At 50.7% G+C, this 26,054-nt stretch overlaps 1 protein-coding gene across 2 annotated transcripts; it reads left to right on the forward strand.

Moving 5' to 3' along the window:
* Nucleotides 1-24,883, forward strand: SLC52A3 (solute carrier family 52 member 3). Of its 2 annotated transcripts, none has more exons than XM_053671001.1 (5): nt 1-23; nt 11,093-11,717; nt 17,600-18,102; nt 19,791-19,914; nt 20,360-24,883. In XM_053671001.1, the coding sequence occupies exons 2-5, from the start codon at nt 11,151-11,153 to the stop codon at nt 20,570-20,572; spliced, it is 1,407 nt and encodes a 468-aa protein (XP_053526976.1). In that variant the 5' UTR covers nt 1-23; nt 11,093-11,150; the 3' UTR covers nt 20,573-24,883. The 2 variants fall into 2 exon arrangements, with proteins under 2 accessions (XP_053526976.1, XP_036999052.2); XM_037143157.2 differs by lacking the exon at nt 1-23 and adding an exon at nt 188-241.
* The last annotated feature ends 1,171 nt before the right edge of the window (nt 24,884-26,054 follow it).

The following is a 26,054-nucleotide window of genomic DNA, read 5'->3' on the forward strand; positions in this document are numbered from 1 at the left end:
AATGGCCCCGAGCACTGGATAAGGTCAGCCCTTTACTGTTACCCTCCTTTGACAACCGTGACTCCCGATTGTACGGGAGACAACTGGCTGCCTGGCAGTTTCCAGGCACACAGTGAGTAGGCTCTGGGTGGTGTTGGGAGCCCCTCCCACTCTCCCTCACTGCGGGGCGGGGACAGGTTAATACAAACCCAGTGGCCTCCCGCCCCTCCCATACAGAGCCGCTGGAGAACTACGCCAGCAGGTAAGCGGGCAGAGCTGGGTGGCTCAGGCCTGTGAGGGTACAGTCCTGAGGTACCAGGAGCCAGCTGCTGGCAGGGAGGGGAGCACCTGGCACAGGGCGGAGGAGAGGTACTGGTTTGAGGACAGATGGTGGCTCGTGGCCTTTTCCCTAGTTTCAGGCTGCTAGGTCAGGAGGATAGGAAGGGAGAAGGGCCTTCTTCTCTGGGAGGTGAGCTACCTTGAACCTTCTGGGTGGATTCCAGACCTCTCCTCCCCAGGCCATAACACCGGACCCCCAGTGACTGCTGCCGGCTGCATCTCCACGCGGTTAGGAACTGTAGACGCCTGCTTCTGCCAGGAGGGGGCTGGAGCCTCACCAGCCAGGCACAGGGGCTGGGAGCTGGGGTGGGGGGTTGGGATGGCACTGAAGGGAGGGGAAGCCAGCCAAGGACAGCCTGTGGGAGGACGGAAGCTCTTCCAGGCCCTAGGAGGGAGGAGAAGGAGGACAGAAACTCACAGTCCCAGCCAGTCTGGGCTCCTGTTATCTCCTTGCTTCCTCCCTGACACCCAAGGCCAACAAGCCTGGGCATCCTCACAACCTTTGGTGAAACTTCAGCCCAGAGAGGGTGAACAGCTGGCCTGAGGACACACAGCAGTGAGCACAGGGCTAGATGACTGGAAACAAGGTTGGGGGCTGGAGAGGGTGTAGGCAAGTACCGCCTCATCTCTGGGCCTCCGTTTCCCCACATCTGTGAAATGGGCACATTGAATTGGATGAGGTCCTGGGGGAACTCGGAGACAGGGAGGAGAAGCCTCTTGATACTTGTGGATGAGTGCTGTGAGCAGCTGAGTGGCCGGACCTGGCCAGGCACCCAACTCACCCAGCTGCTCCTCGGCCTCCATCTCCCCCTCAGCTTGCCTCCTCTTTTTGCCCAGCCCATGTCCCTCTGTCCTTTCTGTCTGTTTCTCTCCCAGCTTTTGGTTCTTCCTGCCCCTTCATGCCTTGGTCTCCATGTTTGTCTTTCTCTCTTTCTCCCTCTAGGTTTTTGGTTTTAATCCTCTGGGTCTCCCTGTCCTGTTGAGACTCTAAGTCATCCTTTTCCTGCCCAGACAACAAACCTGGGACAACACTGACTCAGACCTTTGTCCAGACCTCATCAGACCCTTGCACTGCCCAGGGCCACCCTGGCCAGCCGAGCTGGCATGGCTCAGGCAGGGTCGACTGGTGGCCCAGGCGTTGGCAAACCAGATGACCACCTGGCCACTGAGAAAGAGGACAGGGCCCTGCTCTCATAGAGATGATATTCCATGTGGGAGAGACCATCACTCCACCAATAGACACAAATATACTCCGGCCACAGAGCTGATGCACCAGCATACTGTGAAGGAATAAAGCAGACAGCAGGAGAGAATGCCAAGGGTGGAGGTTGTTTGGGCCCTGATGGTCAAGGTCAGACAGGACCCTTCCTGCCAGGTGGCAGAGGATGTGGCCCAGCCATGCACTGCCCTGGGCAGGAACTCCTCCCCCATTCCCTCATTCTCATGAGCCTGGGATCCCAGCCTTTGATGCAAAGATACAAGGCAAAGAGACACCTTTGTCCTGGGCCCTCCCGGATTCTATGTTCCCACCTGTTACGGGAATGAGGGCCTTCAGTGCCTCATGCAAAGCCATAGGCTTCTGGTCTCCCACAGTGGCAGGAGGGGCCCCAAGAGGAAGGGGTATCTTAGAGCCCCCTTGTGTTCTCTGGGGGCTGTACCCCACGCCTCCCCTCCCCAGCCCAAGTGCTGGGGTCAGTGAAAAGGGGTCCTGCTCAGCTTGGCCTTTGCAGCTTCTCCATAACGCCCTCACCTCCAGGCTGCTTCAGAGGGCTGAGTCCACATTCAGACATTCTGGGATTAAATCTCAGCTCCCAAATGACCAGCTGTGGGACCTCAGGTAGATTGCTTCCCCTCTCCGAGCCTCAGTTTTCTCATCTATAAAGTGGAGATAATCATAACACCTACCTCAGGACTGTTGAGAGGGTTTGATGGATACTGTGTGTAAAATGCGCGCAGCATTAATTAAAGGCGGCTATCGTTGTTGTTGCTACTAACGTCATTGTTATACTGTAATACATTCTGTTATTGTTGTTGCTGTATTGTACTCTACGCCAGCTTTCTGACAGGTTTCACTCCTGCTTCCACCCTGGCCCCACATGGTTCTCCTCGCAACAGTCAGCATGATTCTGCTAAAAACTAAATTAGAGCTGGTCCTGTCTCGCAGTGAGAATTTTGGCTCAGAGGAAACACCCCATTCTTGCTACAAGGCCCTGTGGGACCTGCCCACCTCTGCTTACACTGCTGCAGCCACAGTGGCCTCCGAGCTGTTCTTCCAACACCAAGGTCTGTTTCTGGAACATGGCAGGTGAGGCTGTGCCCCAGGGCCTTGGCACACGCTGTTCCCTCACCCGGACAACTCCTCCCCCTCACATAGCTCCTCCCACCCTTCCTTCGTGCTGCCTCCAACAAGCCCATTTATAATGGTGGCCAACCTCCATGATGGCGGCTCCCCTCAGCTCCTTTCTTCCACAGCCCTTATCAGTGACTGAGTTGCTTGACATTTCTGTTAGTTTGCTTTGGGACTGCCTCTCGCACTTCCTTGACAGCAGAGATTATTATCCAGCATGTGGCAAATAACCCACACAGGTCAGTTGAATAAGCAAAACCTGTAAGGTCACCACAGGGAAAAAAATAGCAAATAGAGATGTTCACTTAAAGAATACATTCAAACATACTCTGAGGATTAGTTATGGGGAGCCACTCGGAAAGTTGTCCAAAATCAGCCAGGCCTCTACACATGCAGTGCCGGCCCCCAGGATGTCCCCCAACACATAGTCATTGATGGCTGGGCCCCACTGCCCTGCCCCCCCACCCCCCCTAAGTCCAGGAGCACATGGCATTCCGTGTGGGCAGCCAGGAGTGGGTCAGGGCCAGGGAGCCATGAAGGAGTTGGGTCGTGCTGGGCCGTAGCTCTGTTGTGACTGTTTTCCAGATGAGGAAGCAGAGACTCAAAGAGCCAAACCCCTTCCCTCAAATTGCACAGCTGTTCCGGGGCCTAGAGCAGAGCCAGAGAGCTCAGCTCTGTGGGGCCTGGGGACTCTGGCCCTCAGTGCATGGGGGCTGTTGCACGTGAGTAAAATCCAGGCTCCTTACCTGCTCTGTCCGCCCTTATTTTCCCATCAGGCCCCCTACTCCAGCCGGACTGGCCCGGGCTCATTTCTGCCCTTGGGTCCTTTGCAAAATCTGTTCCTGCTCTTCTGGTATTTTTATTACGGTCACGTGCTACTTAACGACAGAGATGGTCTGGAAAACATATCCTCAGGTGATTTTGTTGTTGTGCAAATGTCTCAGTGTGCACTTACACGTACCGAGACGGTATAACCTACACACCTAGGGTACGAGTTACAGCCTATCACTCCCAGGCTACAAGCCTATACGGTGTGTGACTGTACAAAGTCTCACAAAATTAAATCCCACTCAAGAGAAAACAATCCAATCAAGAGATGCAGTAAACACAAGATGCATGAGGCTGTGGCCGACGTAACACAGCACACTGCCTTACAGAAAACGTTTTATGTTTTTATTTTTTAGATTTTATGTATTTATTTTTAGAGAGAAGGGAAGGAAGAGAGGGAGAGAAACATCAGTGTGCAAGAGATCCAGTAATTGGTTGCCTCTCAAGTGCCCCCAACTGGGGACCTGGTCCACAACCCAGGCAAGTGCCCTGACTAGGAATCAAACCAGAGACCTTTTGGTCCACAGACCAGTGCTCAATCCACTGTGCCACACCACCCGGGGAGAAAACTTTTTTTTTTAGTAAGTAGAGAGAATACACCCTAAGCCCTGGCTTGTGTGACTCAGTGGATTGAGCGCTGGCCTGTGAACCAGCAGGGTCACTGGTTCAATTCCCAGTCAGGACACATGCTTGCATTGTGGGCCAGATCCCCAGCTGGAAGTATTGAGGCAACCAATCAATGTTTCTCTCCCTCGTTCCTGCCCTTCCCCTCTCTCCAAAAATAAATAAATAAAATCTCTTCTAAGTACACTCTGTAATAGTGAGTATAGTATATAAACCAGTAACAGAGTCTTTTATCATCACTGTCAGACACTGGGTACCACACGCGCATCTGTGTGCTCCGGGCCGCCTGGGCCGGCGGCGCAGCGGCTGCGTCTGCAACCGCAGCATCACAGACCGTGAAGAGTGCGTCTACGACGCGTCACTAGGCAACAGGAATGTTTCGGCTCCATCGTATTTTACTCGGACCTGTGTGTGTGGGGTCGGGTACTGACAAAACATCGTTATGTGGTGCGCGTGACTGTGCTGTTTTTAAGACACAAACATTTAATCCAGCTGGAATTGATTTCAAGGGGAGGGGAGGGGATTTGAAGTAAGACAGAGACGCAGCTTCATTGGCTTTTCCCAAATGGCAACTCAATAGCAGGTCTTACTTTCTGCCTGGTCCTCTGCAGGAAAACTACGCATTTGTAAATGTGTAACTGGCCTCCTCGCTGAACTCTCTCATTAGCTGATTAGCTTTGCAGATGATAACGGTAACTGGCTTCTCTGAATGTGCCTCCCACCTTTAATTATTTACTTATTCCCATTTATTAGGCATATCACTTATCGCCTCCTCTATATCTACCACTTTCTGCTGTCAAGGCCTGGAACAGACCTTTGCCCCCAAGTTCATTCCTAACCTTCTGGTGGCTCTTTAAGATGTCTCTCAAGAAACAATTTTGTTTGATTTTGGTCTTTGATCAAATCCTGGTTGAGGCAGGACCTGCATTTCTGAGTCAGAGCATTAATAGGAAAGAAGATAAATGTACAAATCATTAGTTTTTGGTTACTCCAATTGGTCAAAATATATGCTTGAATATATATTTCTTTACACTTAGGCAGTGTTTTGCTGTATATAAAAGTCTTGAACAAAATAGCTTATTTACAACTTAAACAACTTCAACAACAGTTGCAGGCAGAACAAAGCTGGGATGGCAGCTCTGTGCCACAAAGTCCACATGAGGGTCAGTCTCCGGCTAGCCCCCACACCATCCTCCATAGTGCAAAATGGCTGCTGGAGCTCTCACCAATGTGTCTGAGTTCCAGGCAGCAGGATGAAGGAAGAGAAGAATCACACACCCCCTTATCTCTAAGGAGATTTCTCAAGTCCTTTCCAAGCTCATTGTCCTGGGCTTGATCAGAGGGCCATGCCCAGTCACAAAAAAGACTCGGAAATATAGTTCGTTAGCTTGGTGGCCATTTACCCAACCAAAAACCTGGCCTCTGTGACACCTAAGGAAGAAGGAAAGAATGGCTAGTGGGGAGCGCCGGGCAGCCTCAGCCCTGGAATATCACCCCAGGCTCTCCACCTGTTCTCGCCTTGCATATTGTTTCATCAACCTGTCCATCGTCAGGACTCTGCCTGCATTGGCACAGGGCAGTTTTTTTATATATATACTTCAAAAACGTTGGGGTTTTTTATAGACCCTTCACTCTGCTGGTTGCCCTCTCCCAGATATATTGTTTTATTTTATTGTTGTTCAATTATAGTTATCCCACCATTTTCCCTGTTGCTTTCCCCTGCCCTTCTCCCCCACGGTCAGTCCCGCCCCTTCGTCTGTGCCCAGGAGTCCTCTGCTCACGTTCCTTGATTTGCCCCTTCCCCGTCTGTCCCCCGTTATGCGCTTTGTCCTTCCTCTCTAGTCGCTGTCAGTTTGTTCTGTACTTCAATGTCTCTGGTTCTATTTTGCTCATTGCTTTGTTTTTCTTTTTTTTTCATTAGGTTCCACTTATATGTAAGATCATATGGTATTTGTCTTTCTCCGCCTGGTTTATTTCACTTAATGCTCTCCAGTTCCATCCCTGCTGTCGGAAGGATAGGAGTTCCCTCTTTGTTTCTGCTGCGTAGTATTCCACTATGTGACTGTACCACAGTTTCTTGATCTGCTCTTTTACTGATGGGCACTGAGGCTGTTTTCAGCACTTGGCTATTATAAATTACACTGCTATGAACATTGGGGTGCATAGGTTCTTTCCAATTGGTGTTTCAGGTTCTTAGGGCATAATTCCAGCAATGGAATTGCCAGGTCAAAAGGCAGTTCTATTTTTAGTTTTCTGAGGAAATTCTATACTCTTTTCCACAGTGGCTATATCAGTCTGCATTCCCACCAACAGTGCACTACGATTCCCTTTCCTCCACAACCCGCCAGCACTTGTCGATTTGTTTATGGTGGCCATTCTGACCAGTGTGAAGTGATATCTCATTATGGTTTTAATTTGCATCTCTGATGGCTAGTGATGCTGAGCATCCTTTCCTATGTCTCGGGGCCCTCTGCATGTCCTCCTTGCAGAAGTGTCTGTTCAGGTCTTTTGCCCATTTTTTAATTAGATTTTTTATCTTCCCGGTGCAGAGTCACGTGAGTTCTTTGTATATTTTGGAGATCCAGCCTTTGTCCGAGGTGTCATTGGCAAATATATTTCCCCACACAGCTGGTTCCCTTTTATTTGGATGCAGTCCCATGCATTCATTCTTTCCTTTATGTTCCTTGCCCTGTCTCAGATGTCTAGGTGAAGACATTTCTGTGTGCAATATCGGAGGTTTTCCCACCTGTGTTCTCCTCCAGGACTTTTATGGTGTTGTATCTTGTATTTAAGCCTTTTATCCACCTTGAACAGGGCAGCTTTTTAAACGTGGGGTTCTGCCTGCTTTGCACCAGCCTCTGCTCTCAGGTGGGGTGGGCAGCTATGGCGAGTTTCTGGGTCTTCTTGGACAGGACAGCAGGAACCTGGGAAGTGGCACCAAAGCTCCTGGCCTTGGAAAGAGACCCCCTCCCTCCTCCACCCCTCTCACCCCCCAGGAAGACCTGCTCCCCTTTTGTAGCCACTGAGCACCTGCTTTGGCCAAGGTAGGGTGAGAAACGCTGTCTCCCCGGCTAGTCCCAGCAGCCCCTCCTCTCGCCCAGAGATCTGCTGCCCACGCACCTCCTCCTCCTACTTCTCTCTGGGAACAGTCCCTGTGGCTTTTCTTTCATTTCTCAGAGCTCTGGGCACAAAGCAGGTGCTTAAGAATCCCTGCTGGGTGACTAAGAGAAAATGATGACAAATTTTGCCATCAGGAATTACTTGTGTTTGGGGTAACTGCCTGTGTTTGCTGAAATGGCAGTCACCTGCTGTTGCCAGGCTCCATTCTGGCATTCGGCGAGCTCCTGGGGTTGGTACTGGGAGCCTCCCCATTTTGCAGAAGAGGCATCAAGTACAGGAGGTTTAGGTCACTGGCTCAGGTTGGAAGGATTAAAGCTGGGATTTGAACCTCAGGGGCTGCCTCCAAATTTTACTGCAGGAGAGAGTGGTAAGGTGGCTGGAGGCCGTGCCTACAGCCCAGAGGGGCTGAGAGAGGCCCTACGCTGGATTCCAGCCCCTACTTTGCCCCTGGCTCCTGAGGAATCCTGGTCAGGACACGTGAAAAAATAAGGGGTCGCTGTGCCTACGGGGCCAGCGGGGCCCAGGCAGGTACCGTGAGCTAAAGAGGACCAAGACTGAGGGTTGCCGTGTGGGCATGAAGGCCTGGTGGGGTATTCCAGAATATTCTTGGGAAACCAGAAATCTTCCCGCCCCCCCACCCCAGGGCCAAGCTCCAGTCTTCATTTCCAATCTGTTACAAACTCTTACATTTTTACTTTTACAGTAAAAAAGATTTACTAGAGAAATGAAATTTTGTTTTAATTTTTGAAAAGATTTTATTTATTTATTTTTAGAAAGGGGAAGGGAGGGAGAAAGAGAGGAAGAGAAACATCAGTGTGTGGTTGCCTCTCACGTGTACTCCATTCAGGATCTGGCGTGCAGCCGAGGCCTGTGCCCTGACTGGGAATCGAACCAGCAATCTAGTTCGCAGTCCGAGCTCAATCCACGGAGCCACACCAGACAGGGCTGAAAAATATTTAACTCAAGACATAAAATACACATCTCCCCACACTTTTATTGTGAGATTTGACATAACATTCTCAGAAACCAGAAATCTCATGTCATGTACCACCTCCCAATGTGCGGATTTCAGTAGCTAACTGTTACTGAATGTAACTAACTGTTTGTAACACACGGCAAACCAAAACAGCACCTCTGCTGCCTGGCCGAGGCCCAGGAGTCACCGGCTCACAAATCCTGAGCTGAGCCGTCTGTCGAGTTCTTCTGCCTTCAGAATGCCGGGATCCGAGGCAGCCGTCTGCCCTGTAGAGCTGCAGTCTCCCCAGAAACCTGCCTGCCTGTGTCCCCACCAGAACACTTTACATAAAGGAGCCTAGTGCTGTCCAGCCAGAGGAGGTTTCCTGGAGACGGTGTCCTGCAGAAAGCTGGGCTGGACATGCAAGGAGCAGGAAGGGCAAGGGGGTGGGGTATGCTCCAGGCTCAGAGCAGAGCCCAGGCAAAGTGGGGAGCAGCCAGGCAGGCGGCCGTTGTGGGGGGCTGCACCTCTCCAGTGGGACCTGTAGGTGCACCCAAGCCAGGCTGTCCTGGGCTGTCAGTCAGTCCAGCTTCCCTGGTAAGAGAACAGAGTTCAGTGGCTCAGCTAAGGCCACAGACAGGGGTGGTGGGGCAGGACTGAAAGCAGCTCAGGCTGCGCCCTGCTCCAGGCTTCCCAGAGTGGAAAAGAGGTGATGCTGGGAGTGGGTGGACTGGTTCTTCCCCACCCCCGCCCTCCCACCACACCCCACTGCGCCCTACCACACCCCACCGCACCCCGCCCCAGGAGGGAGGAGGAAGGGAGTGGAATACTTGAGAATCGATTGCTGTGGTGTTAAGACTTTCCTGGGTCAGGCAAGGCCACAGGAGACTCCCTTGCATGTTCTGGAAGAACAGAAACAAGGCCTTAAAGACTGACAGTGTGAACTGAGTAGAACCAAGGGATCGGCGTCCCCACGGAGTTATGGGAGGGTACAGGGAGCCGAGAGCCCAGGACACCCACCGGCTCCCAATCCCACCTCCCAGCTTCAGGACCGCATGCCCTGTTCCCATCTGTAAAAGGAGGCAACTGGCCCAGTGGACCTTTCACTCTCAAGGACATTTCTCCCAAAATGGTGCCACCGGTGACTGTGCTCCCCTTGTCCGTCTGAATCGTCATGTGTTCATTTCCACACGAACTAGGGGGAAAAGCCATGTCACCAGACCTGGCATTTCACCATGATAAGAAGAGCCAGCCGACCCTTACTGAGTGCTTACTGTGTGCTTGGTGCACCCGAGGCAGCGGAAACTCGGTAGTACCTTTGCATCTCATTGTCCTTTATTTACAGGTGAGACGAGATGCAGGCGGGGGAAGGGAGGCACCGGGAGGTGAAACCACTTGCCCGAGGCTGCCCTACTAAGTGGCAGCAGAGCTGGGCTCAAGTGTAGGCAGCTGGCTCCAGAGCCTCCTTCTGGCCTCTCCGATACTTTTGCTTGCGCTGAGGGGAGAGCAGAGAGTAAGGGCTCAGGTGTAATGACAGGTCACTGGGGAGGTGGCACGCAGGTGGCAGAGAGCTTCCATGGGGTGGGGACTCAGTCAGGTGTTCTCCAAGGGCCCATCCGGCTATGCAGTTCTATAATTTTAGGAGAAAAATGCCAGATTGGGATTTTATGTCAAGCGACCGTATTTTTGTAATGGGCAGTACGTTTGCATGGTTCACGAGTCAAAACTACGTAAAAAGGCCCTGGCTGGTGTAGCTCAGTGGATTGAGCGTGGGCCTGGAAACCAAACAACCGTGCTTCGATTCCCGGTCAGGGCACATGCCTGGGTTGCAGGCCAGTTCCCAGCAGGGGACGCATGAGAGGCAGCCATACATTGGCATTTCTCTCCCTCTAGCCTTCCCTTCCCCTCCAAAGATAAATAAATAGAATCTTAAAATAAATGGTCTCCAAATCATTTGGCGGAGCTGCCACAACCCCCCAGCAGCTCCTGTGTGCTTCAAGGGACACCTTGAGCAAACACGAGCAAAGAGAACGTGTTCCTCCTCCTGGTCCCTGCGTCTACAAGGCAGCGCCCCATCTCTCTCCCTGGATTTTGTTCCCTTATCCACATGGCTCAGCCCTGTCAGCCAGGGAGCCTCCCACACCCCTCACCCCTCCGCCGGGTGTGTGGCATCCCAACTCACAGACACGCCTGCGCTCAGCCCGTCCTCCATCCGCAGGCACTTGGGTGGTCTCCTAGATTTTGCTATTACCAACAAGGCCACAGGCAAGAAGAACCTCCTACATGCATGATTCTGTCCAGGGCAGGTAACTTTGGGACAATCTCATAGTGAGCAATGGCACCTTGGAATCGTTGCGAAGTGACATTTCCCACGAGGAACGAGGGTGATAATCCTTTCATATGTTTAAGGCTTCTTTGTACTTTTTTCTCCAAACTGTTCATATCCTTTGCCCACCTCTCTATTGGGTCTTTTTGTTCTTAATTTCTAAGAACTCTTTGTGTGTTCGGAAGATGAGCCCTTTGTCTGTGGTTTACTTTGCAAATATTTCCCCACCCCCACCCCCGCCAGGTTATCATCTGTCTTTTTTTATCTTATTGTCAGCACTTTTTTTTTTTTGCAGAAAGTATTTTGATGATTTTTTTGTTTGTTTGCTGCTGTGTTTTGATATTTATGCATTTGAATGCATCTAACTTTTCATCCGGGGTCTCTGGCTTTACAAGTCATGGGTAGAAAGTGTTTCCTACTGAAAGGTTAGTTATAAGGAATTTGTGTTTTCTGCTAATAAAAAGCCAACTTGTTCACAAAGAAAGGAAGGACAACAGAAAACTTTGGGCCCCAAAGCCCAGTCTTTTGGGGGACAGTGAACCTGACATTGCTCACCTGGTGCTTTTCTCCGCAGGCCCTGCTGCTGGCTCATCTGGGGAGGTGGCAGCTTCCGGCCCAGGGCAGGAAGCAGCATGGCGCTCCTGACACACCTGCTGGTCTGCACCTTCGGGATGGGCTCCTGGGTGGCCATCAACGGGCTGTGGGTGGAGCTGCCCCTGTTGGTGAAAGAGCTGCCCGAGAGCTGGTACCTGCCCTCCTACCTGACGGTGATCATCCAGCTGGCCAACGTCAGCCCGCTCCTCATCACCCTGCTCCATCACTGCCAGCCCGGCTGCGTTCCCGAGGTGCCCATCATCTTCACCGTGCTGAGTGTGGGCACCATCACCTGCACCCTCTTTGCCTTCCTCTGGAATGTCACCTCCTGGGTCCAGGGCAGCTACCACAGCATCGCTTTCATGGTCCTTACCTTCTTCCTGGCCCTGGTGGACTGCACGTCCTCCGTCACCTTCCTGCCTTTCATGAGCCGGCTGTCCACTCGCTACCTCACCACCTTCTTTGTGGGCGAAGGGCTCAGCGGCCTGCTACCGGCCCTGGTGGCTCTCGCCCAGGGCTCGGGCCTCACCACCTGCATCAACGTCACTGAGACATCTTATACCACCTCAAGCCCCAGCACCACTGGGAAGACCGACACCCCACAGGTACCCAGCGCGGCCCAGGGCCAGCGCCACGCTCTGTGCCTGGTCACGGCAGGATCGTGTGGGGGGCTTGTGTTTCTGAAACGCTGGGTAGTCCTGTGCCCTTGACCTGGCTGTACTTTAGATCACCTGGGCGAGCTACGGAAACACACCAGCGGGCACGTCCCCCCCACCGCCAGACCAATTAAATACGCCTCTGAGTGTGGGGCGTTCCAAAACCCTCAATGGAAGTCAGGTGTGTTTTGAAATCTAAACTTTCAACTTTTATGTTTTTTTACTATTATTTTTTAATCCTCACCAGAGAATATGTTTTATTGATTTTAGAGAGAGAAGAAAGGAGAAAGACAAACATTGATGTGAGAGATAAATATCGATCAACTGCCTCTCACAGGGGCCCCGACCAGGAATTGAACGTACAACCTAGGTACTGTATTTTTCAGACTATAAGATGCAGGGTTTGGGGTTTTTTTTTTACCACATTTTTTGCTTCAAAAATTTTCTCCCTATTTTCCTCCCCTAAAATGGAGGTGTGTCTGGGGTCCGCACCATAAGATGCACCTAGATTTTAGAGGAGGAAAACAGGGAAAATTTTTTGAAACAAAAAATGTGGTAAAAAGAAGTGAGTCTTATAGTCTGGAAAATACAGTATGTGTCGTGACCAGGAATTGAACCTGCAAGCTTTTGGTGTACAGGGTGACATGCCAAACAACTGAGCCACCGGGCCAGGGCCGGAGTTACACAGCAATGCAGCACAGTGACACCGCCGCCCACAATGTCTCCGGGCGGAGACATTCCCGGCCAGTGGGCAGATGGGGGCTGTGAGTGGCCTCACATCCCTTCGAGTGTTGCTGCCAACTGAATCATAGGTTCTGAGCATCCTGGATTTCAGAATTCCAAAACACAGGTTGTGAGCTTGTGTCTATTCACAGTTCCCCCGGTGATGCTAATGTACAGCCAGAGCCGGAGCCACAGACTCGAGTTGTTGCTTCAACATGTACATCATGGTGTTAACACATCTGTCAATGTGAGAAACATCCAAACCAGTAGAGACATTGTTTTGTTTGTTTGTTTGTTTGTTTGTTTGTTTAAAGATTTTACTTATTTATTTTTAGAGAAAGGGGAAGGGAGGGAGAAAAAAGGGAGAGAAACATCGGTTGGCTGCTTCTCATATGCACCCTGACCTTGGACCTGGCCCACAACCCAGACATGTGCCCTGACCAGGGATCAAACTGGCGACCTTTGGCCTTGCAGGACGACACCCAGCCAACTGAGCCACACCAGTCAGGGCCTGGTAGAGACATTGTATAAAAGTTTATTTGACCTAAGACTCATAACAATTGTCAGAAAGCAGGATCTCACGTGCTCTGTAGAATAACAGATTTTGCAGTTCCTTATAAGCATTTGAAATTCAGGAGGGAATTTGAGGAAGATGACGTGAAGATGAGAGAAAGCGAGGTGGGCATTAGATCATAGGACAGTTAAGAACGTGTGCTCTCCCGATGGCGACTGTGCTCTCCCGGGGTGTTCTGGCAGTTCCAAGGTGCCCTCACCTAGATGCGCGGAAACTATGAACAGGGCTTGCTTAAGGCAAAGATAAGCCTTGTTTTTGTTTAACCCTCGCCCAAGGATGCGTTTCCTAATCTCAGAGAGAGAGGAAGGGAAAGAGAGAGAGGAACGCGTTCCAGGCTGGGGGATCAAACCCACAGGTAAGGTAAGTGTCCCGACTGGGAATTGAACATGCAACCTTTCAGTGCACAGGACAACATTCCAACCAGGGCAAAGACAGGTGTTTTACTAAGCAGGTTATACGCCTGGAGGGTCATGACCGCCGTGATCTGTCCAGTTAGGGCTGTGTGATCAGACCACCCTGTGAGGTTACTTTCCATAAAACCCCCTTTTTTGACCACAGCTCCCTCTTTTGCCCTAAATCAATCCGTAGGATGCATTGGTGACCAACTTTTTGGATAGTGTGGCCTCACAGCACTAGGAAGGCTCATTCCGAGAAGCCTCAGTATCTATGTCGTGTTATAGAAATGGTGGGTCACTGGTGATGGGACAACACCATAAACACAGGGTGTGAGTCAAGGCCCAATTTTCCCCCAAAAGGAAGAACAGGTCAGTGGAAGGTGGTCTGGTCTTACAGACCTGATGGCAAAAAAACCCACTCTGGGTCATTTCTACCCTGTGAACTCTCCTGCCCCAAGTGTTTGCCTTCCGTCTCACTTTTCTGTGTAGAAAGGGTGTTAAAAGTTATCCCATAGTTTCAGTAGTCATAAGCAGCTGGACTACATAGAAAAACCCAAAGAACAAGTGTAACTATTATTATGACTGTTATCATGAGCAGACAGGAAAAGGCTATCAAACTATTGGTTTCTGAGCTAAACATCAATTTGCAGGGATACAGGCCTTGTCCATGTTTTGGGACAGCTGTCTACCTCTGATGTCGGTGGCTTCTTGTCTCTGATGTCCACAGACAGAGATGGGTAGCCAATTCACAGTTAGGCGCCTAATAAGGTCCCTTCCAACAAGGCGGGAGAGTGTCTTTTAACTGATGTCCTTTCCAAAAAAACAAAATCTCCGGGTCACAGTCAACGATCTTAAAGTCTTGTCTCCTGGGAGGTCACTGTGAAAGGACTCAGTTACCTATTTGGCATTTCCTTGACGTGACTCTGACAAACCTTGGCAACCGTGTAAGATGTATCCTTTTAATGATGTCGGCTCGTAAGTTCCTGGATCTAATTTCAGTCCAGCTTAAATTCACTGTGACGCCTGAGGAATGCAAAAACTTAAAAAGTGGGGTTTGCCAGCGAGCCGCAAAGAACCAAGTAGCTCTCTTGGACTTCCCATAGTCCCACTGGTTTCATTTGCATGCATTGTTTTGCCAAACGGTAAAAGTTTTTTCAGCCTTTATTTTGCAATACTTTCCATGCAATTTAACATAAAAACAAAACTCTTGAGGTGTTTCGGTAACCCTTCTGGAATACCACAGAATTATTCCTACATATATTAAGATTTTAACCCTTAAAACCTCAATTTCCAATGAAAATCAAGAAGTAAGCAGTCAGCAGTCCTTAGCTTGGCAAATGTATGAAGACACTTTGTTACCTCTAGAAACATATTCCATAGACATCCAAGTCAGTTATTAACATGAACTTATTTTTGTATGCCCAGGTAAAATATAAATATTTTGTTTCATATTAATCACTCAGAAGATATGTGTTCTACTCAAACCGACAAACTTAAACTTGTATTAACTAAAGATTAATCCTAGATCATGTAAACGTGACAAACATTTGAATTAGTTTTCATATTTCTGAGAATTTCAGAATCCCCAATCCTTACAAGTGCTTGCCTTTAAATCGATTTTAATAATACGATCTGTATATGGAAAATTATCTCACATTTACAACATATCTATATAGACACATTCCTTTATAAAAGAATGGTTAAATCCAAATTTTGCTTTGGAGGCATTTACAGTTTGTATCTGCCCTTGAGAAGTCAAGTTCAAATGACCTTCCCCCTTTCTTAAATAAGGACGGCTGTTTTTAGCACCTCAGACAATTGGGTTGACGCCTAACCAACATCACAAGTGGATCCATTTATCTAAATCCTCTTTTCGAAGCTTCAAGAGACCATTTAAATATGTTTCCCGTTCATTCTGCCTGGTTTTATAGCCAGCTTTTTCCAATCATGCACACAGAAGTTTCATTTAAAAAGCACCAAAGGACCCTCATCTCAGCCACCTCAGCAGTGATGAGGTGCTGACCATCGTGGGACTTGCTGGCCTTGGACGCAGGACCTCCCACGTTTATTTCAGTTATTTTTTTTTAGACCTGTGGAGTCCAAACAAACTTTTAGGAAAACCCAGCCTTTCTGTGCACATCCCCAGACAAGCCAAAGGCAGTGGATAGCCCTGTGGGACATCCTCGTGCCCCGGGAGGGAATTTTTTCTTCCAACAACCCCACGAAGATTCTTGAGCAAGGGCCAGCAGAAGCTTACCAGACGCCACCAGAGCCGTGACACTATCCAAAGTACAGGCCCCTCTGTCTCCATGTGAACCCATTCCAAGGTGCCCTGCCCTCCTCCCTGGGGCTCCCGCCAGCTTCTCCGGAATCAGCTGCCCCGCCACCCCAGACAGCCCCTGGTCTGGTCTCCACCACTCTGGACACAGGGTCTGCGGCCCGATGGCTGTCCAGATTGGAGAAACAAGTGTCCTTCCTCACGGAGCCAGAGAGTGTTCAGTATCTCGTTCACCCAGCAAATATTTTGTTCAGACTCTTGGTAAGCAATCCAGTTAAGACAAAACTAAAAGCAGCAACCCACTTTTTTCTTTCGCTGGGTTACCTCGACCCTTCTCCACCTGAAGGTCTTTCTAAGAAGAGCACAGATAAAGCCATGGCCTGCTCCTTAAAGCAGGGAGACCCAGGGTTCCGATAGAAAACTCACTCCAGTTCCCCAGCTGAGGAACATAGCGAGTACAGTGTCTGGGCCCACAGCTGGTCCTGCGTGGGCTTCTTCAGGGCCCTGCCCCCTGCGCCAAGTAAATGTCAGTAGAAGAAACACACAAACCTGTAGAAATTTTTAGTAAGAGTTTCTTGGAGCCAAAACTGACAACAATAGCCAGGAACCAAGATCTCAAAGGCTTTGGAAAACAGTAGTTTTGCAGTTTCTTTTACGCATTTGAAATTAAGTGAGGGACACAAGGAAGAATCCATGAATGTGTGAAAAGCAAGACGGGAGTTGAATTACAAGACGCTTAAGATTCTGTGCTGTCTTGAAGGGTCTGAAAGGGGGGGGCATTTCAAAAGCTCATTAACCTCAGTCTACAGAAACAAGGGGCGGGGCTTACTTAGGCAAAAGTAAGCCTTTTCCTAAAGAAGTTATATACCCACCACAACCAGCCCAGTTAAGAATTTGCGATCAGTCCACCCTGGGAGGTAACTTTTCGCAGAACCCCTTTTTGGCCCACACGTCAAACTTTCTCTCACTGGGTACCAGACAGTTTACACAGGTCTGGTATTAACCACAGAGGTACCGCAGCCGCAGCTGCAAACCAGTGGCCCCGGCTGCAGTAGCCTGCAGGCGCTAAGTGCTTGACTTATTTGATGACATTTAAATGTTTTGCAACTTCACATATATAAATCTAGATGTAGTGTGTGTCTTGACAGGAGATCTGGCCACACCAGGCCACGTCACCACACCAGGCCACGTCACTACGCCGGGCGAGCTGGGGCAGGGCTGCTCTCCCCTGGAGCTCCCCAGGCGGGCCCGCCTCTGAACATAAACATGGTTGCCAGCCCTGGAGGGTGGGAAGAGGTAGAGCTGAGCTAAAAAGCACCAAGTGGGCCCCGGCTGGTGTGGCTCAGTGCATTGAGTGCCAGCCTGCGAACCAAACTGTCTCTGGTTTGATTCCCAGTCAGGGCATGTGCCTGGGTTGTGGGCCAGGTTCCCAGTAGGGGGCGCACGAGGGGCCACCACACATTGATGTTTCTCTCCTTCTCTTTCTTCTTCCACTACTCTCTGAAAACAAATAACTAAATAATCTTTTAAAAATTAAAGAACCAAGTGGACTGGGTTTGCCTCCTGCTCCGCACAATCCTCAAGTACAACAAACAGTTCTTACACCTCCGTTCCCTCTAAAAGCACGGGAACGTCCCCACTGTGCAGGGTCGTCAGGAGGTGCACGAGCGGATGGGTGCACAGCGCTGGTGCCCAGTGACAGGCAGTCAACGTGAGCATTTATTATCACTACCTCAGTGGGTGTGTGTGTATTATTCACACTAACTAATAATGCATCACACTAACTGAACGTTATTACTGTTGTTGCCCGTGTCCCAACATCGCTCGCGGATCCGATGACCCTTGTTCTGTCTTTCCCCAGGGAAATAACAGCGCCCTGCTGCCTGGCCTCCCTGGGACAGCGCCCTCTAGGGGCCGTCTGGAAAGCAGCTACCTGCCCGCCAACTTCCCGCCCTTGGTCTTCTTCCTGCTGCTCGCCCTCATGATGGCCTGCTGCCTCATTGCCTTCATTTTCCTCCAGCGCCACCCTGAGCCCTGGAAAAGCTCCACAAAAGACCTGCTCGCCTCCCAGGTCACCCTCCACTCCATCCGGCCCCTGGAAGAGGACCCGGGTTCCCCAGGCCCAGGGGAAGGCAGTAAGAGCCAAGAGCATCTGGAGGAGGAACCGGCCCCCCTGCACCCGGCCCGCCTGCTCTTCATCTACGTCCTGGTGGCCTTTGTGAACACCCTCACCAACGGTGTGCTGCCCTCCGTGCAGACCTACTCCTGCCTGCCCTACGGGCCCGTTGCCTACCACCTGTCCGCCACCCTCAGCTCCATAGCCAACCCTCTGGCCTGCTTCTTCTCCATGTTCCTGTCTAACAGGTCAGCCTCCAGCCGGCCCTGGGGAGCTCTGGTGGGGGTGCACTTCACTGCAAAAGCCAGAATCCCAAACTCCACCATCAGGCTGCATGTTTAATAGTTAAAAAGACAGTTTCCTGGGGCTGGACTACCTGGGTTAAAATCCCAGCTCTGCCACTTACTCCCTCTGCAATGTTGGATGTGTCAGTCCACCTCTCTGTGCCTCAGGGATACCTATCGGAAAACTGGGGATAGTCACTGTTCTACCCCATCAGGTGGGTGGGCGCATTAGAGGGGCGAATGTGGGAGAGTCTCCAGAGCGGTGCCCGGGGCAGGGCAGGTCCAAAGTGTCTGCCGTCACAGCCGCTGGCCCGTGAGGAGCAGCACCCAGGCAGGACCTGGGTTCCCGAAACTCTGAGGCTCAGAGAAAGGGCTGGCCCTGCTCTGATATCCAGGACTCCAGCCCTGCCCTCCTGCCCCCAGCCCAGGCTGGCTCCCTTACAGCCGTGATTCTAAACAATGGCTGGGCAAATGCAGACTGCGCCAGCCTAGACTGGGACCTGGGATTTCAAGTCTTAATAAGCAACTTGGCGTGGTTCTAACTCAAGGGTTTCAGACCCCCCCATGGGAGAAAACTCACCTTGGGGTCTTGAAACTTCGGTCCCATAGCACCCCATCTACCCCCCCGCCTCACGTGCCCCCTCTGGCCTCTCTAACCAGCACGTGCCTCCCCCGGCCCTGCTGCACCCACCTGCCACACCCACCTCCCCAGCCCTGCCCACCCACCTCCCCCATCCCCAGGAGGTGGAAGAAAGGGTTCTCAGAGTTAGACAGGAAATGTCAATTTGCCAGAAAGCTGTTTTTCTCCCCTGGGGCTTAAAAACTGGTTGGAGGCTGGAGATTCCCAGGGAAGCAGGACCAGAGACCCCAGACCTGTGGGACCTGTTAGAAAGACAGAGCCCGAGAGTCAAGGACTCCAAGAATCTTAGGGCAGAAAGAGTCCTTAGAGGCAGGGGCGGACCTTCTGCTCTTGCCCAGCATGCAGGCCAGCCTTGGTATTCTGAAGATAGGGTAGAGGGACCCCAGGGGCAGAACTTCAAATGAAGGACTGTCCTCAGTCGTCAGACCTGGATTCTACGTAGCAGGCCACCAGACGAGCACCTCCAAGCTGGCCACCAGGGCCCCCAGACCATGCAGACCTCATGCTGTGCACAGGGACGGCTGAGGCGAGAAGGAAGCCTCCCCACTGGAGGCCGCCCCCCCCCCCCGAGGCCGCACACCACACACAGCAGAGCCAGTGCTGGGATCGGAGCCACCTTCTCTCCAGCCCCGCTGCCCGTCCGAGTCTGGGCATGTTGCAGGAGGAAGTGGCAGCAGGCCAGACCCTGCACACTCTGCCCCCACAGTCCTGCCAGCCTCATTTCACAGGTGAGGAAACTGAGGCACAGGGAACAGTCCCGAAGCCTCCGTGGTGGAACGGGGACTTGAGCCGGGTCTGTGCAGCTCCAGAGTCACTCTGGTTGTGCTGCTGGAGTGCCGGGCCCTGCGTCACTGCTCGGGAGCCTCACTGACCCACTTGTGCCCGACGGCCTGGAAGTTTCCACGTGGTTCTAACCTCTGAGCCTGGAGATGCTGCCCACCCTGGTTCCCAGAGTGGGGAAGGCAGGGGTCAGCTTCTCCCCAATCCATCCATCTCCCCCACTCTGTCCTAGATCTCTGCTGTTCCTGGGGATCCTCACAGGGTTGGGGACCGGCTTTGGTGCCTACAACATGGCCATGGCGGTGATGAGCCCCTGCCCCCTCATGCAGGGGCACTGGAGTGGAGAAGTCCTCATCGTAAGTATCTGCTCCCACAGGTGCTCCCCTACCCCGCCGAGGTCTGGGGAGACCTGGGGTAGAGCCCTTTCTGTGGACCAAGTCTGGGTGGTGGCTGCCTCAGGAAGGCCCAGGTGGCGGCGGGGGGGGGGGGGGTAAGGGCGGGGTCGCTTGTCATCTGGGAGTGGAGGCTCAGAAAGGTGAGGTGGCTGGTCTGAGGTGACGGTACAGCCTGTACGTGGAAAGCCACACTCTTCCCACTGTGTCTACGGCGGCAGTGGCCTTCTTCCCAAGGCCCTTAACTTGATCATGGGAGACAGAAACACCACTGGGCTCTCCTTCGCCCTTGGGGAGGGGTCAACTCATGGGGTTCCCTTAGCCCCGTGAGGTCGCCCCACACCCTTAGTTCCTAGGAGTCACCCCAAAGCGCCCTGCATTCTGCATCTCTCCCACCCTATCCCCGCAGGTGGCCTCGTGGGTGCTTTTCACTGGCTGTCTGAGCTATGTCAAGGTGATGCTGGGCGTGATCCTGCGCGACCATAGCCGCAGCGCCCTCTTGTGGTGCGGGGCAGCGATGCAGCTGGGTTCACTGCTTGGAGCTGTGCTCATGTTCCCACTGGTCAACGTGTGGCAGGTCTTCAAATCCGCAGATTCCTGCAGCCTTCAGTGTTCCACATAAGCAGACTGAAAACTGGGACCCAGAGAGACAGGACAATGGTCCAAGATCACCGGGCAAGTGTTGGGGGTCTCAGAGGCACAAGCCTGAGGACTTGAACCATCAACAGAAACTCCCCTCCCTAAAGTGAGCAATGCCACCCGTGGGTCCTGGAAATCCAAAGCACAGCCCTACCCCAACCCTGAGTCCTAGTGCTTGCAATTCCACTCTTTCAAAACTTCCAACACGTTTGAGAGTGAGCTGACCACAGAGCATCCAGCTGGAGGCAGGCTAAGGTGCCGGAAGGGAAACAGCTGAGAGAGCAGGCGGGCTCTTAGAAGCTGTGTGACCTTGGCGAAGTGGCTTGATGTCTCTGTGCTTATGTTTCCTCATCCATAAAACGAGGGTTATAACAAATAGCACCTACCTCATAGACTTGACACAGGGACACAAGGGAGATACACCCAGCATGTGGCAAGACCGCCTGGGCCACTTCCCCCAGAGTAACAACAAGAGTGACAGTCAGCACAGACTAAAGTGGCCAGCGGGCTTGAGAGGTGACCCCTGCCGCATACCCTTTTCTCCACTCTCGTCACAGAGGCGCTTCTAGAAGACAGAGGCTGAGGGGGTGCATTTGGGGCATGGAGGCTCCCTGATCCTCAGTTTGGTGGGACATCATGTCCCATACTCCCCTTCCCTCCACCCCTCCTGAGCTCCTGGGAGGCAGAGAGAGATGATGGAGGAAGGGCTCCACGGAGCCCCTGAAAATGACTCGGCCCCTGCAAAACTCACTAAGGCTGGAAACGACACAGGCAACCCTGGGCAGCAGGAGGACCAGAAGGGGGAGGAGTATATTAATTACTGGTAGTTTTGTTTTACCTAATTTTTTTTGTTTTACTTTATGTCGTTTTTTAAAAAATAAAGACATTGATTAACCTTCCAAGAAAAAAATCAACCATGAACCCAAAAAACATATCACCATAATTAGTTTTCAGTTGGTTCCAAGGTCAAGACTGAGCTCAGAAATGAAACAGAATCAAGTGCTTAGAGACTGTCTGGACCTGAGATTTCTTTTCTTCAGTGGTTTTTTTTCTCCACTGGCTACCACCCCTTCTTTTTCATTGATTTTGAGTAGATAATACAGTCACCATGTTTTAAAAATCAGAAAATATAAAATGGTGTTCCGCAAAAAAAATTCCCTCCCTCTTCTCTCCCCCTTCTACCCAGTTCCTCTTAACACACGTGAGCATTTTTTATGAGTCCCTTGTTATTCTTCCAGAGATTGAGCCAGTGTAAGAAAGTACAAATATAGTCTTTTTACAGAAAAGACCTAAACGATGGTGGACCTTGCACTTTGACTCAACAATGAAAATGAAGGGAGAGCTCTTGTTCTTCGTCATGACTGCATAGTATTCCGCTGTGCGGAGGTGCCACGTTCCTATAACCAGCCCTCTGCAGAAAGACGTTTGATGGTGCTGAAGACAAAATTAAAAACAAAATCTCCCACTAACCCAGAAAGCCTCTCCCCAAAAGTAGACGAGAAAGAAAACAGCTGTATTACTGAGTAAGCATTAAACCAGGGTGTGGGGCACATGGCAGGCAGTCCAGTAATGAGATGCGGAGCCCTGCCCTTTTATGCACAAGCAGACGCAGCCAATTACATCTGTGCTCTCAAAGGTTAGCTAGTCAGTCCTCGGGTGGGAGGACCAGACGTACCGCCTGTCACAAGGTTCATCCCGCCCTCACCAGGTCACTGGGGTGGCTGTCTGTGTTAGCCAACTGCCCATACCCGCAGGGGAAGGAAACTTCTATCTTTGTGAGAGGTGGCTGCTGTGCAGCTTGGAGCGTAGCCCTGGCAGTAGGCGCCTACCCTCCCCCGAGACTGGGCCTAGGGGTCCCGGTTTTGTTGATATTCACATTACAAAGAGACCGCTGGAGGGTCCTTGAGAAAAACACTCCTGGGTGATAAAGCTGGCCAGAGGCCCATTCAGCTTTTTAAAAGACAAACATCTGAAAGGAGCAGAGGAGTCTACAAGTTCTCTAAAGTAAATGCTGTAAGGAGAGGAGATGTCTCCCTTCCTGACACAAGGAGAAATTCTTTTTATTTGTATTTGCCTCTGAAAGGTCATATGGGTGGCTTCTGGCCATTCCCTCTCAGAAAGAATGTTGAAGTCAATAACAGGCAAGAAGATCTTTGCTGACGCAGGAAGATGCTCCAAGATTAATTACACACACGGACAGGAGACGCAGAAGAGTGTGCACAGCACAGAGCTGGTCACCCTCGCGTGTTCCGCCAAGGACACGGGGAGAGGCGACCGACTTGGTGTTTGGAAACGGCACCTTCATCCATGCCCCTCTCTGTGGCTTTACTTTCACTCGCCATCCTTGGGGGTCTTGATGCCATTGGCAACCTTTAAGTTAGTACCGTGAATCAGGCTCCGCAGCCTCCTCTGTACAATGGGGATAATAGAAGCACCCCACACACACACACACTTTGTAAGGCCTGTTCTTCTTTGAGTTAACACCTTTCAATGCTCCAGATATATGGCGGGAGCCTCTGTGTGTGTCCCAGGCCCTGTAAGTGGTGCCAGCGGTAGTCCAGACAGGGAATGATTCAGCCAGAGGCCCCCCAAGAAATGGGCCACAAAGTCAGGACACAGACCCCACCTCTGAGTCCAGGGTTCTTTCTAATGAGCTGTTGGCACAAACACCGAGGTTCCGCACTCCACAGTGATTCTGGGGGAAGGTGGCCCCAGTAACTTGGATACATAAAATCAGGCCAGGACTTTAAGGTGAGACCCACAAAGGCCTCTGAAAGAGAATTGGTAGGGTCACACCCTCATGCTTCCCTGAGGTTGGCCAGCACTGGAATGCCCAAGGGAGCATCTACCCTGTCCATCGTCACGAATGTCCACCACGGCGACCATGACCTTTATAGCTCTAAAGAGCCTTCCCACTGCCACCCTTCCTGGTTGACCAGATGCCTTGAGCCATCTGCAGAGGGTCACCCCATGCCTTGGATTCTTCCTGAGATTTGACAGATTTAATTCTCACAGAAGCCCTGTAAAAACTTCCTGTTGTTACCAGTTCTATTTTTCGAAAGAACAAACTGAGGCACAGAGAGGTTAAGCATCTTGGCTGAGATCACACAGCCAGTGAGCGGCAGAACCAGGTCACCTAGGCTCTATGTCACATGCTATTTCTGTGTCAGAGACGTGAGTCTCAAAGCATGTGAAACCATGGAGAAAACCTCAGCTTCAGACGGAGATGAAGTACCCCTTGGCTCATTGTCTTCTGGTTTCAAATAGAAATAGACAACTTCAATCCAGTTCCATGGTCTCTACTCCATCACACACACACACACACACACACACACACTTAAATTTCACTGGAAGTGAAAAGAAGAAAGGAGAGATGAGTGCTTTCATAGGCGGGATGAGATTCCATACACAGTCGACGGTATCCCTTTAAGAGTGACTAGCAGAGGGGCTGAAACTCGCCAGAGAAGGTTCCTTGCGAGCCTTATCTTGCAGGTCTTGTTTTGCAACAGGATGGCCTTTTCTGAGTCTCAGTGCTATTTATAGAGGTCAAATCTGGGGGAAATGCCATGGCAAGTACTGGCATTGCCAGGACTCTGCCTCCTGTTTGGAAATTGCTGGTTAAGCAGCTGGCTTCTGGGTGTGCCCTCAGAAAGTTGCTCTATTGCGACCTGTAATTTGGCCTAGGCGGAGGCCGGCTCACAGGGCTCAGTGGTTAGATTGTAAGATAAGATAGAGCACCCTCTCTCTGGAGGAGGAAAGATATTATTGAGAAAATGAAGATAAGCAGCAAATGGCCTGCTAGTCGCTACAATGTCCATTTTCCTGTTTCTTTCATAGTCACAGAACCACTGACTTTTAGCTGGGCATGTACACGGTTACCCAGAGAAAAGCACACATTTCCCAGGCTTCCTTGAGGCTAAAGCATGGCCACGTGATTACATTCAGACAAATGTTACCAAGGATAATGTGTACAATTTTGGGTTTGAGTACTCAAAAGGCAAAGGCAGGACTCCACTTTCCATTCACCCCTTCCTGCTGGTGGGAAGGCAGACGTGATGGCTGGATCACTGTCTTAGACCATGAGGAGGAAGCCAGAGGCTGAGAATAATGCAGGAAAAATACAGAAGGAGCTTGAAATGGTTATGATTGTGGAGCTACCATTCCTACTGGGACTCAGATTTAATGTGACAGAGAAGCCTCTGGGTTAAGTTTCTATAGTGTGGGGGACTTTTTAACATAACAGCAAAATTCTCATATTGGTAAATGTACATTTCTCTCTATACACACACACACACACACATATATATATATGCACACACAACTCACACACATATTCACAATCACACAGAAGGAGACCTGGGAAGATATATATCAAAATGTTAGCCTAGTTCATCTGGAGGAAGAGATTTCTGTGGGTTTTTTTCCCTTCTTGACATTTGGCTGTACTCTGACTTTTTTCTTTGAGTGTATGTTATTTCAAAACTCAATAAAAGAAAGTCTAAAGAAAGCAAGGTTCCTATAAATAGATCCTATTGTTTAAATCACCTTCATTTGCTTCATACGAGCCTCCGAAGATCACACATACACACTTAGATCTCATGGGATATCTGGCTTTGTTTCCTGTGGGTTATAGAACTTTTTTGAGGTGTTCTTTTTACTGAACAAAATGTCTTGAGGATGGCTCCATGCCCCTGTGTATAGGCCGACCTTGTTTCTTGTAACCAACACAAAGCACCTTCTAAATGGGCTTTACTGAATGGTGCCTGTTGATGGAAATCTATGCTGTTTCCGATCTTAAGTACCAAAAAAAAATGTGATAATGAAAGTCCTCAGACCAGCCTGTCTGCACTTGTCCAAGGCTTTGAAGTCTAACAACCGTGGGTTTTAATCCATGTGACCTCAACTTAACTGTGCATCTCCAACTCTCTGTCTCCTCACCTGGAAAACAGGAGAAATAATGAAACTTGCCCCGTGAAATTATTATAAGGATAAGAACAAATGAAATTCATCGTGTGCTTGCTGCATGCCAGGCACTTTTCTAAGTGTTTCCCATGAGTTAACTACATTAATGCTCCCAACATCTGGGATGCTCCTTCAGGATGGCAGATGTCCTGAAGGTTTTCTAGAAGCTTCCGGCTATCAGACTGTCCGCGTGAAATCCCTCTGGCTAAATCTTCACCTGGAGCCCTTCCACAGACTTCTTAGAAGTAGTGGCTGGAGAAGATACTTCTTTGATTTCAGTCTTTTAAAATCTATTGAGATTCATTCTGTGGCCTAACACACAGTGTGCGCCATAGAGAATTTTCCGTGTGCATTGAGAAGAATGGGGATTCTGCTGGGGCGGGGTGGGGTGTACTACGGGTTTGTCTTCGAGGTTCGGTTGATTACAGGGTTGTTCAAACCTTCCGTCTCCTCCACAACCTTCTGCTGGTTGTTCTACCTGTTACTGAAATCAGGGTATTGAC

The sequence above is a fragment of the Artibeus jamaicensis genome, unplaced genomic scaffold (assembly GCF_021234435.1).
Source record: "Artibeus jamaicensis isolate MK-2021 breed Jamaican fruit bat unplaced genomic scaffold, CSHL_Jam_final contig_685, whole genome shotgun sequence".
In the NCBI taxonomy this organism is placed as follows: Eukaryota; Metazoa; Chordata; class Mammalia; order Chiroptera; family Phyllostomidae; genus Artibeus; species Artibeus jamaicensis.

Excerpts from the sequence above, each read along its gene's own strand:
- SLC52A3 (XM_053671001.1), top strand. The coding sequence starts at position 11,151 with ATGGCGCTCCTGACACACCTGCTGGTCTGCACCTTCGGGATGGGCTCC. Across the intron at positions 11,718-17,599 it reads GGAAGACCGACACCCCACAG|GGAAATAACAGCGCCCTGCT; the intron begins GTACCCAGCGCG and ends GTCTTTCCCCAG. Across the intron at positions 18,103-19,790 it reads TCCATGTTCCTGTCTAACAG|ATCTCTGCTGTTCCTGGGGA; the intron begins GTCAGCCTCCAG and ends ACTCTGTCCTAG.